Consider the following 13195-nt stretch of genomic DNA (forward strand, 5'->3'; position numbering starts at 1 on the left):
TCTAGATGAAAATATATCTGATTTACTTGAAATGTAATCCATAATTATTTCATTCTATGGGGCGATGGGCAAATGTGATTTTCTTATAAGGCTGAGGGTGGAAAAATAAGTATAGTCCTTACTTTATAATCATACTAAAAAGAGCACATGTATACATACATACATACACACAAAGAATTCAATCATACTACTATAGTAAATGGATTTAGTTGATTTATTCTTCAATTATTCAATGGATCTGTGAGTTCATCAATGTGGAATCCCAGTATATCTGTACTTCAATCACACATTCATCAATCGATAAGGTGATTGATGATTTATCTGTATCAGTCAACAATTTATTAAGTGCTAGGCACTAAGGATACAAATACAAAAGTGAAATAGTTTCACCATAAAGGAACTTCTAATGGGGGTATATACTTCATATAGGGAAATTGTGGATAGAGTTGGCAGCTTTGGTTATTAAGGCAAAGGAATTCAGGGAGTAAATGGTCTCACTCTGATGGAAATAGTACTATTATTTGATTATTGTTCCCATAATAAAGATAAGAAATGAAATGGTGTATGGGGTGGGCATGATGTGAGAGTCTGTGTGTGAGCAATAAGGCAGGTGACAAGATATCTATAGTGTCTTGCTTGGTAGATGGTTAGATAGAGTGTGAGACATGATCTGGAGCCAGTTAAAGTGGTTTGAGATGGATTTTCACTTACTTCACTTACTCACCAATCAAGACTGTTTAATCCCAGGTCCCAAACCTAAATGGATTAATTCCATTAATCCTATTTGGAGGTTCACTGCTCTTGGTGGGTAATATAGATATAGCACCAGGGAAGATGGCAAAGATGCCCATGCCAAATAAACTGTTGTTTATGTGTATATGACCGCCTATAAATCTTTTATAAAGGATTCATCCACTGCATGGAAATTGCGCATGATAGCGCATGAATATTACATTCTTGTATATACCTTCAACAGAGCATAAAAGTATATTGGGATAGCCTGCAAAAATAATAAAAAGTAAAGAAGAATATAATGGATGGGAAAGATCTTAGCATAATGCATATATCTTTATTGTCTAAATCTGTTAAGGAGTCATGAAAGAGATAGAGTATAAGTACAGAAATAAGTACCACACAGGACTACAGGACTGTGTTACAGGTTTAAATTCCTCTGAAATATGAAAGACTTTTTTTTTTTTATTTAATAGCCTTTTATTTACAGGTTATATGTATGGGTAACTTTACAGCATTGACAATTGCCAAACCTCTTGTTATGAAAGACTTCTTGATGAAATTTTTGTGACCTGAAGTGTTCAACCTGCAAAGGAATACTGAGGGATTCCTTTCACACCCAGTCCAGTTACCTGTTAAAATAAAACAGATTAAAATGTAAATCATTTCCTTTAATTCTTTGAAATCATGAAGAACTATCATGTCATGTATTGATTTTAAAGCCAAAGATACAACTGATAACAAAACAACTTAACTCAAACAACAGCCATTTTCCCAGCTGTCAAGGTACCCCTCTCCCCCCAATAAATCTGTGATATGCCCTACTTGAAAGTGGGAAGCTGTAATTCACAGGAAAAAAAAAAGAATCAGACCTATTTCAATCATGTCCCACCTTTCATTACTCTGTCTGGGGTTTTCTTGGCAAAGATATTAGAGTGGTTTGTCCTTTCCATACCCAGGTCATTTTACAGATGAAGAAACTGAAGCAAATAGGCTAAGAGACTTGCCAGGATTCCATAGTTAGTAAATGTCTGAGACCAGATTTGAACTCAGGAAGTTGAATTTTCCTGACTCCAGACCTGGCTCTCTATCCATTATGTGAAGATCTCCTAGACTCATTCATTCAAATGAAACCTACATGAAAAGCAAAAAAGTCTATCTATATGATTAAGAAGTGTAAAATAGAGAATGTTAAAAAAAAAAAAAACTAAACAACTTTATTGTCAGCTGCATAGTGAATAATATTGTACTATGTGTAGAGGGCTGCAGATAGTGTGGGAACTCTGGGTAAAGTATAAGACCCTTCAGCCCAGAGGGAACCTGCTGACAATGTCTGGTTTGGTTCCCCATCTCCCCTAAGAGCTCTCGGCCTTCCTGAGAAGTCAGAGAGAAGTCACCTCCTTTTGGGTGATTTGCTATTTCCTTCTCTGGCTAGTTTTACAGAGGAAATAGAGGCAAAAAGGATTAAATGACTTGTCCAGTGTCACATAGCTGTAAATGTCTGAGGCTAGATTTGATCTCATATCTTCTTGACGTCAGGCCTAGTTCTCTATCTGCCATGCCACCTAACTGGCTAATTACATAAATATTAAGAGCTAAATAAATGTGTGTTACCTTCTTGTTTATATAGAATTTTGAGGTTTACAAAGTACATTTTTTTAAAAAGTAAGAGCCCAGTTAGAGGCCCATTTTGCTGTATAAACGAATGAATAAAAGGATCCATGGTCTCACTACCTTGAAAATCTCTCCTGCATGTGGTTCTTTTGTCAATTCTTCTTGGCTCAAGCCATCAGAGGCTGAAGTGATGTAGAGTTCAGAGTAATCCTTTCCACCAAAGCAGCAGGATGTAATCCTAGGAGTGGGCATCTTCACTGTCTGCAGTCTTTTTCCTATAAGAATAATGGTAGCAGCTTAAATTTGTATAGAGTGATAATTAAACCTTGGAGCCCAGGGAAAGTTGCCCGAGAAGTATCCTTAAATCAGTCTTCTAATTCAGGGTATGATAACATGAGGCAGAATAGCACAAGGCTAAGATGTCAAACTTTTGTATGTAGGCTACAAGCAACCCACAAAACTCTGAGAATTGCCTGAATCATGTTAAAATGTAACTGGGAAATGTTTAACAAAGTAAATAAAAATAAAATAAAATATAGATAATGTTAATTTATGGTTTTGTAAGCCAATATGTGGCAAAGATCTGTTTCTATTGGGGTTTGACGCCTTTGGTCTAGTGGATTGAGTGTTAAGACGCCACAATCACAGATCACAGAGCTAGTCTTTGTTTGAGGTAAGAGTTGACCTCAGGTTCTAAGATTCCAAGTCCATCATATATCTACCAGGAAGCACCAGTACTTAGGAAACAAAACATTTCTTCTTTTGTTGCTTCTGCTTTGAAAAATTTAGTAATAAATTTATTGCTCCCCAGCAGGTTATCACAAAAGCAAAATAGCTTCTTGGACTTTTAAAAGTTGTGATGTTAAAAACAAATAAATAAATAAAAATTAAAAAAACAAAAAAGAAAACAAAACATTTCTCTGATGTTACAGCTAGCCTTTGGCAAAATTGTGAAGTACACAAATACTCTTTTAATCGTACAGTCTCTCCCTTTATTTAGCCTTTCTCATCCACCTTGCTATCTTTTACATCTTTCAGGACCCACAAAGCTGTGGTCTCTTCTCTCTCCCTGATATCACTCCATGCTTTCAATACCTGTTAAGTATACTCTAGTATAAATTTAGTCCATATATCTTCTCTTGAAAAATACAGAAGGCTAGAAAGAATGAGACACTTAGAGATAGAAACCCAAGGTCAAATACAAAATCTGACATTTATTAGTTATGTTATTATAGAAAAGCCTTTTATATTGTTTCCGTGTTCTTGTCTACGAAGCAGGAATACAAATATTTATATATTTACCTTAAATTGTTGTTGCAAGAAAAGCACTGTTTTATGTTATGCCTATTAAAATATTAAATATTTTAAATATATTAGTTTAATATATTAAAATGCAAATTAAATTTGCATTTAAGTTTTATTGGTGATGGCAGAATGAAAGACTTGATCCACCATTAAAGAAGTTCTAAGTATCAGAGTCCAGGTTGGGGGGGATATTTTTATGTGTTAAGGTATCTTTATTGCTACTTTCTATTTTCTTTCTACTGGCCCAGGTTCAGGTGATATCACTCACACCCAGGCAATTAATCTCCTAATTTTTCACCCATCTTCAGCTCCATCTCACTCATCCGGCATTAGTATTTTATTTTATTTTACAGCATTGACAATTGCCAAACCTTTTGTTCCATTTTTTCCCCTCCTTCCCCCCATTCCCTCCTCCCGATGGCAGGTTGACCAATACATGTTAAATATGTTAAAGTATAAATTAAATACAATATACATGTCTTGACAGTTATTTTGCTGTACAGAAAGAATCAGACTTTGAAATAGTGTACAATTAGCCTGTGAAGGAAATCAAAAATGCAGGCGGACAAAAATATAGGGATTGGGAATTCTATGTAATGGTTCATAGTCATCTCCCAGAGTACTTTCTCTGGTTCAATTCATTACTGCTCTACTGGAACTGATTGAGAGCTGAACTTGGAGTTAGGAAGATTTGAATTCAAATCCTGCCTCAGACACTTACAATCTGTGTGACCATGGGCAAGTTAATTGACTTCTCCATGATTCAGTCTTCTCCTCTATAAAATTGGGACCATGATAACCAGACCTCCCAGGAGTATTATGAGGAACTGAGTTAACCTATGTAAAGCATTTTGTAAGCCATAAGGTGCTATCTAATTTGAGTCATTTTGGAAGAGGACCAATGTCATCACAGGGTGATGTCTTGACTTGTGCATAAATTGGATTTAAGTGAGATAGAGGTCACAAAGCTGTCAACCTTTCTCTTTCAGAATGGCAAAGCAAAAGTCAGAATGACTAGCAGTGGTCCAAGACTTTGGCTTCTTCAATTTCTGACCAAGCTCTAAGCACTCCTCAGAACCTGCTTCTGCCACTTTCAGGGATGTTGGAATAAATTGTTCTCATCTCCCCATTCCTTCGGAGAAAATCTTCACATGCTTGGGGTAGACATCCCAACTAACTCACATTCTAACTCACCCACAGTTTTGAGACTTGTCAATGACCCTCAACCTAGTTTAGCCTGTCTGATGAGATAGTTTTGTCTGGGTATGGCTGCTCACATACTATAGCTTCTTGGAGTCACAGGTGAGAGTTAAGTGCCAAGTAGACACCAAAAATGAATGAACAGCCTTAAAAAGACCTCAGCACCAGAGATATTATTACTGTCTGAATATTCCACATGCCCCTATTTACTGTTATTTTACTTTGCACATAATAGATGCTCAATAAATATTTGTTGAAGATGTGAAAAGAAAGCTACATTCTCTAGTGAATTAAAAATTTGATTAGCTTTATGTGAAAATCATTTTGCTGGCAAGTTTTTTTTTTTTTTAAAGCTGAGATAATTTCTTTTTTCTTTTGATTAAAGCTTTTCATTTTCAAAACATATGCATAGATAATTTTCAACATTCACCTTTGCAAAACCTTGTGTTTCAAATTGTTTTCCTTCCCTTCCCCCACCCCTTCATCTAAATGCAAGTAATGTAATATGTTAAACATATGCAATTCTTCTATACATCTTTCCACAATTATCATGCTGCACAAGAAAAATCAGATCAAAAAGGAAAAAAAATGAGAAAGAAAACAAAATGCAAGCAAACAACAATTTTTTAAAAAGTGAAAATACTATTTTGTGACCCCACGATCCTCTCGCTGAGTGCAGATGGCTCTCTTCATCACAAAACCATTGGGACTGGCCTGAATCATCTTACTGTTGAAAAGAGCCACTCCTGTCCATCAGAATTGAACATGGTATAATTTTATTGTTGCTGTATACAATGTTCTCCTGGTTCTAGCCATTTCACTTAACATTAGTTCATGTAAGTCTCTCTAGTTGCTTGTGACTTTTGAGAGATATTGGTTCATAAAAAAATAACCTGGTTTGAATAATTTCTATTAAAAAAAGTGAAAGATTGTAAGACTAGTGAGGGCAATTATGATTTGATAAATCACTGACTTCTCTTATTTCTGTCTCTCTGAAGTCAACATACCAACATGTTATTTCTAGTTGGAAATTCCATTCCAAAAGCAATCCCATACCTGACAAAAATTTTTAGAATTTCGTTTGCAGTATTTTACCTGTCTCAGGATCCAAGCGTATTATTCTCCCCGCATCAATGCAAGCCACCCACAGCTTTCCTTCAGTGTCAATGCACATACCATCAGGCATGTTTTCTTCCTCTTCCAGCTTATAGAGAAGCCTTCTATTGGCTATAAAAAGGAGAAGATGGATGGATGGAGAATTTTATAAAATCATAGATTTATAAAATCTTATTGTTGGAAAAGTACTCAAAAGTGAGCTATTATCTTGGGAAAATATCCTAAGTGTCACCTCCATATTTCCATGCAAATTAGGCTAGATTTTCTTTTAAAAATATGGATACCATCCTTGAGATTTGACTAGCTCAGGCGATTAAAAATTATAACCACAGATCATCTGTGTTCTAAGTTTCTTCCATGTTCCTCTAATTTTCTTATATTGTTACCATTTATGTCTAAATTATTCATCCATTTGGAGCATATCTTGGTATATAGTGCCTCACTTGTTCTTTTAAAATGATTGAGACTTATTCCATTTGGTCTTTCTACTTTTAAGTCTTTTAAGGAGACTGATATTGAATCATTTTGGAGGAAGAGGGGTAATTCATTTGGAAGTGAAATATATTTCCATTGCCTCACTAAAGATCAGAAATTATAATCTCTTCAATGTAAATTACTTTCCTGAATATTCTATATTTTGACAGTTATTGGAAGACTCTGCTTGTTTACAATGAGTGGAGTTGAAATAGCCCAGGCAATAAAATTCAGGACAGCCAAGGGGTTTGCAGTTTAGAGAACAGTTTTATTCACCGGCCGGGGTGGATCTCTGGATCGAGTTCCATGTGGAACCCAAATAGAGACAGGCTTATAAGCAATTCTTGCCCTGCTTTGCAGTTACAAAAGTGACTAGACTTCTCGCTCGAGAAAGGGATGCTGGAGAGCTTACAGAATGTCTGACATTGTTAGCCAAGAATTCTGTCTGAACATAAAAAAAACCACTTCCCTTAATTTAGTTTAAGCAACATTTTCCTATAAGCCTGAGGCCCCTTGACCCAGGGATGAGGGGGCCAGTCTTGTCCATTTCAGAGTCTAATACCTCTAGGGAGAGCTAAAATGAGTTAAGTTATAATTTTCTCAGAGATAGAATCTGTAGAGGAATAAGCCAGAGAGATAGGAATGATTATTGAAAACCCGCAAGATAGACCAGTCTGAATGCTGAAAGCAAAAGGTATGGCTCTGTTTTCTTGTTCCTTCATCTTTTTCTATACTACCATTATCCTAGTCTCTACTATTTGAAATCTCAGTCATTTTTTATTTCTCCTCCTTCTTCACACTTCCACCTAGAGCTTCTTTGACAAAATCTTTCTTTTTTCATTTCTATTGCTATCATCTATATCAGACTTTAAAAAATCTAATCTTTAAACTAATCTCCCTCTCTCCAACTTTGGCCTTATGCAATCTATCCTGCATATCATTCAAAGATTATTGTATTATGCAAATAGTATGCATTTAATATTCATTCATTATTTTTCTGAAATGAAACTTTAATTAATTCATTTTCCTAAGACACAGTTTTGATCGTTATCCCCTGTTCAAAAATCTTCATGGGCTCCCCATTGCATAAAGAATGAAATCCAACTCTGATATCTTTCTTATTGTTAGGTTGAACTATTGTTTAAATTTTGCATAGTTGTTTAACTTTTTACTTGTGTGTTTTGTCTCTATAAGACTGTGAGATACAATTGGGGTAGGATCTACTTTTTTGTTTCTTTTTGTATTCCCAAGGCTTAGCATATTTCTTGATGCACAATAGGCACTTAATAAATGGTTACTAACTCATTGACAATTTTTTCTTCCTTTCTTCCTTCTTTCTTCCTTTCTTCTTTCCTTTCCTTTCTATTCCTTCTTCTTTCCCTCCTTCTCTCTCCCTCCTCCTTCCCTTGCTTTCTTCCTTTCTCCCTTATTTTCCTTCTTTCTTTTCTTCCTTCTCTCCTTTCTCTACCTCACCTAGCCTAGAAGTTTAACATTACCCATATACCTAATTTGAGGTCTTTTTAGGGTGGATACTTTGAACTTATGACTTGAATTTGTTCACTCTTCCTTAGAGTCTGAGCCCTCAGAGACTTACCATATTGGTGCCAGACTTAGTATGGACACTCAATCAGGTTTAGCCCACTATAATTCAAAACTCCAAAGATCACATGACCTACCAACCCCAACCTCCCCAGAAACAGAAATTATAGCACTACTCCCAATAATTTTTCTATTCAATTCAATAAGCATCTATTATACAATAAACTAGTGTGTGCCAAGGAAGAGTAAACAGCTAATATAAACTGAGTCAAAGAATACTGTTTAAAAAAGCGTGATGATTGATCCCTAGTATCATGAGTTCTATAACAATACATCAAAGCAATGTTCTTTGATGTTTAAGTAGCATATAGACTCAAAGAATTTTAACCCTAAAATTGAATTCATAAGTTATTTAATTCAATCCTGATTTTATAGATTAAAAAAATTCTTTCCTAGAAATATAATATGATTCACTAAGTTCAAATAGCTGGGTAGTAGTAGAGCTAGAGCCTGAACTCAGATTTTTAAACTATAAACTTAAGCTTCCTTCTATAACCCAACCATTACCACAGCAGACCAGAACCATGACAGTCCAGTGCTCTGTATATCACAGTAGCACCAAGCAACATTATCATCAAAAGGGTTGTGGTCCTTTTGATGGGGATGGCCTTACTCCTTGGCAATGAAGGCAGCTGCCCATCTCATGGCTGTCAGCAAGGTTTCTCTGCCCTAAATTATTTCCCCTATCTACTCAAGGAATGGGGACAATTCCTTAAAAATTCTATAATAAAAGCCTAAAAATGAAAACAGCCCTAGAAGAAGTGTTACATAGACAAATTTATACTAAAAGTTTTTTAAAAATGATTTTCCAAAGGGCAGGTTTTACTAGGGGAAGGGAAAAAGAGAACCTGAGGGTATTGAGTGCTTTAAAACAGGTAAAGTGCTCCCAGAGAGCCTATAAATGACTCTATGTTTATTATAACAGGAGTTTAGTTTTTCTTTCTCTCCCCTTTCCCACAGGCAATTGGGGTTAAGTGATTTGCCCAGGGTCACACAGCTAGGAAGTGTTAAGTATCTAAGATCAAATTTGAATTCAGATCCTCCTGACTTCAGAGATAGTGCTCTATCCACTATGCCACCTAGCTGCCCCTTTTCTTTCTTTCTTAATTGAAGGGGAGGTAGGAAACAGAGAAGGTGGATTTTCATTGATTAAAAAAATCTAATTAAATGAAAAAAAATTCTCCTGTTTCACAATTTGTCCATAATTCTTTGGCCAGGTTTGTATAGTTACATCAAGGCTAATGTATGTACCCTAGAGTCTTGGCAGGTTATCTCAATAGTCTCTCATAATTCCACTATTCACCAATTTGTCAAAACCATTTTATATTTATTTTCTTGAATTAATCTCTTAGAGAAATGAGTTCTATAAATCCATTAGCATCCATATGAATTATTTATCTTAAATGAACCATTGGAGAACAAGTCCATTTTCACATCACCTGTTCCCATTGGGTTAATAAGAGTGGCTTTCAGTATTCAGTATATTCAGGAATACTGAAATAAAAAAGATTATAAGATCATATTCATACCAATTTTCCCTGATTGTAGATCATAGTCAAAAGCATGCACAGCATATGTCAGGCTATCAATGTGGTAGAATATTTGGTGATCCAGAGACCAGTCCAATCCATTTGAGATGCCTAGTTGGTCCAATTGCTTCACCACAGAGCAATCTGAATAGAGAGTATAGAGAGATCCTTGTTGTTTCTCCCACACTCCTGAGATAGGTTCTTCAGGCATTGTACCTACAAGGATCAATCAATCAAACAATCAATTAATATTTATTAATCACTTATGTGCTAGATAATGGAATCAAAAACAAAAAATAGGAAGCTTGGGTTCAAATCTTCCCCTAGATATTTACTAGTCTCTAAACTAGAAATATTTCAACTTGGAATAACATAAAACTTAACAAAATTGTTTTTGTCAGATTTATGCGTGAAGTTCAGCATTTTTTTTCAAAACAAGTTGCTCCATCATTCTAAGTCTCAGTTTTCTCCTCTGTAGAACAGGGATAATATATTTACTACCTATCTCACAAGGTCATTGTGAAGCAAGCACTGAGTCAACTTTAAGAAATAGTATAAATAGGAGCCATTATAATTATTTCCATCCTTACCAGCCACAAATCTTCCAGCTGGATCTACTTTGCCATCATTGAACCTATTGTTTGGTTTATCTTGCTCAAGATGAGAAACAGTGGTCACTGATTGGTTTTCCCAGTTCAAGAGACCAAACCGGGTTCCAAAGGCTACAACATAGTCCCCACACTCTCGGAGGGCCACACATCCTACACGGGCATCTGCAAGAAATACAAAGGAGAAGATAGTGAAGAACAGGAATCACTCCTAGTTATGCATGGGTTTGAAAAGGTATCTGGTCCAATCTTTACACATGATTCTGGAACAAGTACTCACCCACAACTTTCACTTGGAAATCCTCTAAGATTGGGGACTCATTCCATTTCTTTGGAAGTTTTTCCTTACATTGAATCAAAGACCTATCTCCCTATAACTTCCACCCTTGGGTCCTATCCTTTGGGGTCAAGCAGAAAGTCTGATCCCTTTTCCATATGATAATCCTTAAAAATATTTGAATAAAACTTCAAACATTTATATTCTCCCTTGCCTCTTCTTAATCTTCTTTTCTTCAAGTTAAATATTCCTAGTTCAATCAATAAATCTTTACATTGTATGTTTTCAAGTCTCCTCATGTTTTTGGTTGTATTTCTCTGGATGTCAATGTCCCTTGCAAAATGTGATGCCCACAGTTGAATACTAAGCTCCAGATATGGTCTAACTGGAATAGGATACAGTGGGTCTATCATTTCCTTCTTTTCAAATACTATGTTTCTATAGCTAGTAGTTTCACAGAATGTGAACTTAGCTTCTCTACCTGCCAGCCAGGAGTTGATGCTTAGAGATTACAAAATTCTTGGATGCTCTTAACTAGTCATATGTGACTCAGCATTAAAGGTTGTTTTGGGCATGATGAAACAGTCTCCTTATTAATCACTGAGCCAGAGGACCATTAAAAGGAAAGGGCCCACCTTCATTTGTTTCTTTCTCTTCTCTGTTACAAAGCACATGAGAGCCCTTCAATCTTCTTGTTGGAGGGAGGTGGTTCTGTTACCCTTTCCCATCCACCTACTCTCTTTATTGACCACTCCTACATGGTAATGAGAAATAGAACAAGGCACTCAACTAGGTGAGATTAAGCCTGAAACTTTTTCTGCCTGTTCTACTTTGTGACTATTTGATAGTAAATGACCAATTGGTGTTCTTAAGATGGTTCCGTCTTGTGATTTGAAGAGGTTAAATCCAGGGTCCATCAAATATGTCTAGAAGGGAATTTCTTTATTTGACAAGATGACCATTACAAAAGGCTGAGCCCAAGTCCTGCTCTGTCTTGCCAGAAGACAGAATTGAAGTTATTTGAGCCTTGTAGAGCCTATATGAAATTTGACAATGCCTGTTCAGCAGTTCCACAAAATCTTTCTTGTTTCAATGTTTAGTTTCAATATTCCAGCAGAGTATAACAGTAATTAGTAGTACTGCTCGTTTAAGTTTCCATCAATATATGTTGAATATAAGAATATCACAAATTACTGTAATCTGTATTAAGTTTTGTCAGTGTAAACTGATGAAAATCTTTCATTTAGAACATTTGTGTGTATGTGTGTGTGTGTGTGTGTGTGTGTGTGTGTGTAAGAAATAAATACCTGTCCTATACCTGATTTATATTGCACATTGTATAATTTTCTACTCCTCACTTTGGGGAGAATTTAGATAGGAACCAAAACTACATTTAAATAATTTTCACTTAGGGTAAGAAGAGCCTAATCCCTCTCATTAGAGGTCAAACTCCTCTAATACCAAAGCTCATCCAAGCCAAGTGACTAATTCAGAACTGAGAGTGTCCTCTTAGGGAGGGAGGAGATAAAGAGAGACAGAAAGAGAAAAAGACAGAGACAGAAACAGAGAGACTGAGACACCAAAAGAGAGAAGATGCAGCCTCCTAATCCCTTCCTCCAGGAGTGGTTTGTTAATTGTTAGATTCATATTAATGTAGTCTAAGATTCCATTAATTTTTTATCTACCATATCATGATACAGAATTTCATGGAGATTCTTTATTTGAACTTTTTTTTGAACCATGTTTATTTTTTAAGAAATGTAAATAATATTTTATTTTTTCATTTACATATTGAATTATATTACACTATTATATTATATATTATAATATATTATTATTATTAATAATAATATATCATATATGTTATTATATTACATATAAGACAATTTCCAACATTGATGTTTTATAAGATTTTGAGTTCCAAAATTTTTCTCCCTCCTTCCCTTTCCTCCTACCTCCCCTAGACAGCAAGCAATCTGATATAAGTTAAAATACGCAATATATAAAACATATTTCCCATGTAAACTGCTTTGTACTCATACTTCCCTGTACTTGTGTATAGTAGACTCATATTGTACAATAGATCTAAATTCAGTATGGTAAGCATAAAAATCATATAATGTAGCAATTACCCTAGAAAGTCCCTGAAATCACCTATAAAAATAGTTGTTCAGCCATGTCCAACTCTTTTTGATCCTCCAGAAAGTACTGTCCATGGAATTTTCTTGACAAAGATATTGGTATAGTTTACCATTTTCTTTCTCCAGTGGATTAAGACAAATAGAAGTTAATTGACTTGTCCATGGACACATAATTAATAAATAATCAAAGCCAAATTTGAGCTCAGATCTTCCTGACTCCAGTGTTCTATCCACTGAATCATTGAGCCGCCTTACAATATAGTATAGTACCTTTAAATAGTTGTGGCTAGGAAAAGGTTCATGTCTCTTTCAAAGAAGGCAGTTTGTACTAGAGAACAGATGGATCTGAAATGGTTACCATAGAAACAATAGAAAGTAAATTTGAGGGTTTTTTTTTTAAGTAACACCTTATATCAAAACTTTTACTTGAATAGAAGAAAACAAAAAATAGACAAAGCCTTAGTTGACAAGAAAACCGATAACAGGAGGAAAAATACTCTGGAAATGCATTCATGTAATTGTGTGATTACATAAGGAGGTAATACATGCTACCATATAATTGTTACTTTTTTCAGTCTTATCAGAAGGCAAGAGAAGGAA

General features: G+C 35.3%; 1 protein-coding gene across 2 annotated transcripts in view; it reads right to left on the reverse strand.

Moving 5' to 3' along the window:
* Positions 1 to 1049: 1049 nt before the first annotated feature.
* Positions 1050 to 13195, reverse strand: part of LOC100931403 (regucalcin-like) — a 51177-nt gene continuing 39031 nt past the window's right edge. For both annotated transcript variants that reach the window (XM_003766697.3, XM_031959074.1), the window contains exons 3-7: positions 10160 to 10342; positions 9570 to 9785; positions 5947 to 6078; positions 2467 to 2621; positions 1050 to 1364 (exon numbers count right to left, since the gene is read on the reverse strand). In XM_003766697.3, the coding sequence (XP_003766745.1) occupies positions 1314 to 1364; positions 2467 to 2621; positions 5947 to 6078; positions 9570 to 9785; positions 10160 to 10342 (737 nt within the window). In that variant the 3' untranslated portion in view covers positions 1050 to 1313. The remainder of the gene's footprint in view (positions 1365 to 2466; positions 2622 to 5946; positions 6079 to 9569; positions 9786 to 10159; positions 10343 to 13195) is intronic.

The sequence above is a fragment of the Sarcophilus harrisii genome, chromosome 3 (assembly GCF_902635505.1).
Source record: "Sarcophilus harrisii chromosome 3, mSarHar1.11, whole genome shotgun sequence".
NCBI lineage: Eukaryota > Metazoa > Chordata > Mammalia > Dasyuromorphia > Dasyuridae > Sarcophilus > Sarcophilus harrisii.